This window comes from Nicotiana tabacum, chromosome 22 (genome assembly GCF_000715075.1).
Source record: "Nicotiana tabacum cultivar K326 chromosome 22, ASM71507v2, whole genome shotgun sequence".
Taxonomy (NCBI): Eukaryota; Viridiplantae; Streptophyta; class Magnoliopsida; order Solanales; family Solanaceae; genus Nicotiana; species Nicotiana tabacum.
In genome coordinates, this window is record NC_134101.1 from 212,494,470 (window position 1) to 212,501,778 (window position 7,309).

Consider the following 7,309-nt stretch of genomic DNA (forward strand, 5'->3'; position numbering starts at 1 on the left):
TATAAGTGCATGAGCATCTACTAGAATATACAATACTATTAGAAGAACTGTTTGGAATGGAATGTAGACAAAATACAATAATAAAAGAGGAAGAAAACTCTGTGTGGTGTGGAATGATGCACCGTGGAGATTCGGCACAATTGGTACCAATTGCTTAGATTTTAACTTGTCTTTCAATGCATTTGTAGTTAATTCTGATCAAGTTTGGTTGTTTTGTAGTGCACGAGCTTGAATACCCGAAAACATGGAAAGAAGTCAAAAAGTCACAAACGACGGATATGTTGCAAGTATGCGGTCGCATAACTCACATGCGGACCGCATAATCTACCTGTTGATCGCAAACAAAGACAATCTTTTGGGCTAACTGAAGAAGCAAATATGCGGTCCATTATGCGATCGTATAACACATATGTGAGCCGCATAATGGTTGCATAACCACAATAGAAGCCAGCCCTCAGCATGATATGCAATGGTATATGTGGTCTCATAACACATACGCGGACCGCATAACCATTATGCGACTGAAGCCAGATCTGGGATTCAACAAGTCTACGACGGAGTGCTCAATATGCGGTCCGCATTACTGGTATGCGACTAGTATGCGATCGCATAAGCTGTCTGAAAGGGTATTTTTGTTCGATTTTGACTACGACTTTTGGTCCACTATAAAGAGAATAACTAGGGTTTTTGTGAGGTATTCAAGTCTGAAACAAGGTCCTGCTTAGAGAGCATTGAATACTTCATTTATTTGGAGCTTTGTGAAGAAGGAATCTTGCACTTTTGTAAGCTTTATGGCTTTATTAAATGCTTTGTTCTTGTATTTTAGTATGAGTAGCTAGTTTTAAATACTAAGGTTATGGACCCTAGATGGGTGTAATGTTAATGGGTATTTAACATTGAATATATATATATATATATATATATATATATATATATATATATATATATATATATATATATATATATATTATAATGGTTGGTTGATATATATTCGATTCTTATTCTTTATTTATGGTTGGTGGTTGCAAACATTAATCTATTCCATTTTACTCTTTCTTTACTTGGAAAAGTGAGTTAGGATTTGGTAGAATTGAATATCAAGAACTCAAGACGTTAACTCTTGTTTAATAGAATCTCTTAGGAATAAGTGGGTTGTACTTGGCATAAGTTGGTTGTTCTTAATTTGCAACTCTTTTATATTTGGAAAAATCATAAAGGGAAAATACTACCCAACTATTGGAAAGTATTGGGTAGTCATTCAGAATTCATTTGCATATCAAAAGACGTTCCATTAGAAATATATCATATTAACACCGATAGCATTACATTCCATTTACTGGGACACAACCTTGGTTTCCTTAATCACATCATTTACATTCTCAAAGTTACAATTAGTTATCTCTTCAATTCACAATCATGACATTCTCTTGTTACGTTAACGGAATAGAATTACAACCTAAGTCAAGTAGCACACTTCTCGAGTAACCTTTTCACGCCTATTCCATGTGGGATTAGACCCCAACCTTGTTGTGTTACTATATTTGACACTGACAACCATACACTATTTAATTAAAGTGTAATTTGAGCGTATCAAATTTTGGCGCCGTTGTCGGGGAATACAATTTTGAAATTACTAATTAGTGTGTGCTTTACTTTACGTCTTATTATATTCCATCACACTTTGCTTGTTTTGCTTGTGTTGATAGGAAGACATGACCGAATATGAAGAAGAAATGGAAAAAAATCCTTTTGCGGACATAGCTGAGTACATTGAGGATACAAATGCTATTGTACCTCCAGTTGTTGATGCTGCAACTTTCAAGGTAGAACATGGTTTAATCCTAATGCTCAAAGCAGGGGGGTTTTTCAGGAATTCCACTGATGATGATCTAACACAACATCTTAGAAACTTCTTGGGTGTGTGTGCGATACATAAGCAGAACAATGTCTCAGATGATGCCCTAAGGTTAAGGGTGTTCAAGTACTCAATAACTAGGGACGCAAGGAAATGGCTTCAAAATATGCCACCAAATTCCATTCATTCTTGGCCTGAACTTGTCCGAGCATTCTTAGTTAAATGGTTCCCGCAAAGTAAGAAATCTGAGCTCCGGATAAAATTTTCTTTTTCAAGCAAGTACCGGGAGAACATCTATATGAGGCATAGGATTGATTCAAGTTATATTTGGTGAGGTCTCCCAACCATGGTTTTCCAGATTCTATCTTATTGTAGAAATTCTACATGGGTTTAGATGCTATGAACCAATCTATAGCCAAGAATGCAGCTGATGGATCCTTTATGGATAAGATATTCGCAAGGATCACACAAATACTTGATAAAATGGCAAAACATAATCAAGCTTGGCACTCAGAGGACACCACAAGTAGAATTGCATATGGTTCTCCCTCCTTGACCACCATGATTAAGGAGAATCAAGAAAGAGATCAAGTAATTGCAGGGCTTGCCACCAATGTCAATGTGTTGACAAAAATATTCACTGAAAGCCAAACAAAGAAGGTAAATGTGGTGGAAGATGTGCAACCATCATCAAGTGAAGAATATGAGGAAGCCAACTATATCAACAACTCTCAATGAGGCTATCAAAGGCAACAATACCAAGGTCAAGGACAACAAAATCAATGGAGGCCTAACCCGCAAGGGCAAGGCAACCAGCAGTGGCGAAATGACCAAGGTGGCTAAAATCAAGGAAATTTGAATAACAATAACAATAACTTCTCAAATCGGAGTTCAAACCCTTATGTTCCACCAAAAGGTCAATATTCAAATCAAGGTTCTTCAAGTGATTCCAAGTTGGAAAGCATGCTTGAACGAGTATTGCAAAATCAAGAGAGGTCCGACACTTCTATGAGGAATATGACCGACCTTGTTGGTTCTCATACCGCATCCATTCAAAAATTGAAGATGCAAATGAGAGATCTTCCTAGGGAACAAAATCCAAAGCAAAAAGGGATACTTCCAAGTGACACAATTGCTAACTCAAAGGGTAGTGGGAGTGGTCCAACTTCTCATTGCATGGCAATTACTACTCGGAGTGGGAAGGTACTTCAAGGAGAGAACAAGTAAATGATTGAAGTGGAAGAGTCTGAACAAGAGGTTGAGGCACAAGTTGAAGAGCCAATTATTGTTGAAGCTAAAAGAGTTACAGAAGAGTTGAAAGTGCAAGAAGCAAACCGGGAAGAGGTAAAGGAAAAGGTAAAAGAGACGCCAAAACCTCTACCACCTATTCCTAGACCTCCTCCTCCTTTTCCTCAAAGACTTGCTAGGAAGGTTGATGATAGCAAATTTGAAAAGTTCTATAACATTCTCAAGTAGTTATTGGTAAACATTCCATTCGTGGAAGCATTTTAAGAGATACCAGGTTTTGCTAAATACTTGAAAGACTTGATCACCAAGAAGAGAATCACCAAAAATGAAGTGGTGAATATGACTCACCGGGTTAGTTACATCATTGCAACAACCACCGTTCAAAATAAAGAAGACCCGAGAGCTTTCACTATTCCATGCACTATTGGGGCGCGTGATTTTGCAAGAGCCCTTTGTGATAATGGGGCTAGCATCAACCTAATGCCTCTCACCATTTACAAGTAAGCATGGTTAGGTATGCCAAGTCCCACAAGTATGAGATTGCATATGGCCAATCGTTCCATAAAGAGACCGGTGGGAATTGCCGATGATGTTCTTGTAAAAGTGGAAAGTTTCATTTACCCACCGATTTCGTAATCCTTGATTGTGCAGTTGACAAAGAGATCCCTATCATCTTGGGAAAACCATTCCTTGAAACAGGAAGAGCACTAATGGATTCAGAACGGAATGAGATCAAATTCCGTGTGAATGATGAAGAGGTTACATTCCAAGCAAGCAAGGGTATGAAAATACCACATGAATATGAAAGCATCTCGGTGATCGATGTTGTTGATGAAGTGGAAGATGCAGTTGAAATGAAGATGAAAGAACAATGCCTCGGTGAGGCGTTGGCGGCTATTTTGGTAAACTTTGACGGTGAAGATATGGAGGGGTATATGGAATCAGTCAATGCATTTGAAGGGCTTGGGTCCTACACTTATACTCCGTAGAAGCACTCTCTCGACTTGGAGAATAGAGCTACTCCTCTCGCAAAACCTTCAATTATTGAGCCACTGCAACTAGTGCTCAAACCACTTCCACCACACTTGAAGTATAAATTTCTTGGATCAAATGATACTCTACCGGTAATCGTGTCTTCTTTGTTGAATGATGTGCAGGTAGAACAATTTTTGAATATCTTGAAGGAGCATAGGCAAGCTATTGGGTGGACAATTGAAGACATCCGAGGGATTCCCGCCAGAATTTGCGAACACAAGATCCAATTGGAGAATGAGAGTAAACCAAGTGTGGAGCGTCAATGAAGGTTGAGCTCTTCCATGCAGGATGTGTTAAAGAAATAAATCATTAATTGGTCGGATGCCAGGGTAGTCTACTCCATTGCCGATAGTTCTTGGGTACGTCCGGTACAATATGTGCCAAAAAAAGGAGGCATGACTGTGATTGAAAATGATAAAAATGAACTCATCCCACCAAGAACGGTGACCGGATGGAGGGTGTGTATGGATTATCGGAAGCTAAACAGTGCTACGTGCAAGGACAATTTCCCTATGTCGTTTATTGATCAAATGCTTGATCGGCTAGCGGGAAGGTCATTCTACTGCTTCTTGGACGGATACTCCGGCTAAAACCAAATCAATATTGCATTGGAAGATCAGGAAAAGACAATATTCACTTGTCCATATGGGACATTTGCATTTAGCCAGATGCCATTTGGGCTATGCAACACTCTGGCTACTTTCCAAAGGTGTATGATGTCAATATTCTCCGATATGGTGGAGGATTTCTTAGAGATATTCATGGACGATTTCTTGGTCGTAGGTGATTCTTTTGAGCATTGTATAGACAGCCTTAGACAAGTGCTTAAGAGATGTGAAGAAACGAACCTTGTGCTAAATTGGGAGAAATGCCACTTCATAGTGGACAAGGGCATTTTTTTGGGCCACAAAATTTCCAAACAAGGCATAGAGGTTGACCGGGCAAAGATCGAGATCATTTCCAAGATTCCTCCACCTACTTTAGTTAAAGGTGTCCGAAGTTTTTTGGGGCATGCCGGCGTCTATAGGCGTTTATCAAGGACTTTTCTAAAATTTCAAATGCCTTGTGCAAACTCCTTGAGAAAGATGCAAAATTTTTATTTGACGAGAAGTGCCTCAAAGCCTTCGAGGAATTAAAACAAAAGCTCACCATGGCACCTATTATTATCACACCCGATTGGTCACTTCCATTCGAACTCATGTGTGATGCCAGTGGTGTAGCTATTGGGGCAGTGCTTGGCCAACGTCACAACAAGGTTCTTCACTCGGTATATTATGCAAGCAAGACACTCAATGGAGCGCAAATGAATTATATGGTGACTAAGCAAGTACTTCTTGCCAATGTCTATGCCTTTGAAAAATTTTGGGCTTATTTGTTGGGATCCAAGGTGATAGTGTACACAGACCATGCTGCTCTTCGCTATCTTATGGCAAATAAGGATGCAAAACCTAGGTTGATTCGGTGGGTCCTGTTGTCGCAAGAGTTTGACTTCGAAGTCAAAGATCGAAAAGGGATGAAAAATCAAGTGGCAGATCACCTATCAAGGCTTGAAGAGGCAGGGAGACCAAAGGAAGATCTTGAAATTAATGATGTTTTCCCTGATGAACACATATTGGCATTATCTAACACTTTTTCTCCTTGGTATGCCGACATTGCTAACTTCTTGGATAGGGGTTTTGTTCCCGAAGGTTTGGAAGCTTACCAAAAGAAAAGGTTTTTGCGAGAGTGTAGGCATTACTATTGGGAAGAACCCTTCTTGTTCCGTAATTGTGCCGACAACATCATCCGGTGATGTGATCCAGAAGATGAGGTCATACCAATTCTCAAGGCATGCCATGATTCACCGGTTGGGGGTCATCATGGAGGAAATCGGACTGCAGAAAAAGTGCTTGAATGTGGCTATTATTGGCCAACAATCTACCAAGATGCAAACCAAATGGTCAAAGCATGTGACCAATATCAAATACAAGGGTCAATATCTAAGAGACTTGAGATGCCAATGAACTTTGTACTCGAGGTTGAGATCTTTGATGTGTAGGTAATAGACATTATGGGCCCCTTCGTGAGCTCGTATGACATGACCTACATTTTGGTGGCTGTGGACTATGTCTCTAAATGGGTTGAAGCAATCGCCTTACCAAACAATGAAGCAAGTAGTGTGATCGCATTTTTGAAGAAAAACATATTCACACAGTTTGGCACTCCAAGGGCCATCCTGAGCGATGGTGGGTCTCATTTCTATAACAAGGCTTTCGCTAGGCTACTTGAAAATTATGGTGTAAAGCACAAGGTGGCCACACCTTATCATCCTCATTCGAGTGGTCAAGTTGACGTTTTGAACAAAGAAATCAAGAATATTCTAGCAAAAACCGTTAATGCAAACAGGATCGACTGGTCAAAGAAGCTAGATGATGCATTATGGGCCTATCCCACAGCATTCAAGACCCTTATTAGCACTTCACCATACAGGTTGGTTTTGGCAAAGCTTGTCACTTGCCAGTAGAACTTGAGCACAAAGCTATGTGGGCTTTAAAGAAGTTAAATCTTGATTGGGCTGAGGCTGCTAACCTAAGGATGACACAACTCAACGAGATGGAAGAATTCTGTCTTCATGCCTATGAGAGTGCAGCCATGTACAAAGAACGGATGAAGTTTGTCCACGACAAGAAGATATTGAAACGGGAGTTTAATTCGGGTGACTTGGTCTTACTTTTCAACTCAAGACTCAAGTTGTTTCCGAGCAAACTCAAGTCCAAATGGTCTGGACCATTCAGAGTTGTGTGTGTGTCTCCCTATGGCGCTATTGAACTTGAGTCAAAGATGGGACTCGTACTTTCAAGTTAAATGGACAACGGGTCAAACATTACCTCAGAACTGCTAGAGAAAGGCATGTGATAGAAAAAATTGCTCTACGAGATGATCCAATAGCTGCTTCCACCAATGATTAATCCAAAAGGGGTAAACTGCATCGTGTCGCGACATTAAATCAAGCGCTTCTTGGGAGGCAACCCATGTGTGGTAACACTCTTTTGTAGTTTTTTTATTTATTTATATAGATTAGATTGAGCAAGTTGACGTGTGTGCTAGAGTGCAGGTAAGATTCCATGAATAGGGTCTTAGTGCTGAAGAAACCGAAGGAAAAAGAGGTCCAAATTAAGCAACAACTATGCG

At 39.9% G+C, this 7,309-nt stretch overlaps 1 protein-coding gene across 1 annotated transcript; it reads left to right on the forward strand.

Annotated features, from left to right (window-relative positions):
- Nucleotides 1-6,215: 6,215 nt before the first annotated feature.
- On the forward strand, nt 6,216-6,641 carry LOC142176252 (uncharacterized). Its single transcript, XM_075243381.1, has one exon. The coding sequence runs from the start codon at nt 6,216-6,218 to the stop codon at nt 6,639-6,641; it is 426 nt and encodes a 141-aa protein (XP_075099482.1).
- The last annotated feature ends 668 nt before the right edge of the window (nt 6,642-7,309 follow it).

What these genes read in the sequence shown, in the direction of transcription:
- LOC142176252 (XM_075243381.1), top strand. Translation starts at nt 6,216, where the DNA reads ATGACCTACATTTTGGTGGCTGTGGACTATGTCTCTAAATGGGTTGAA.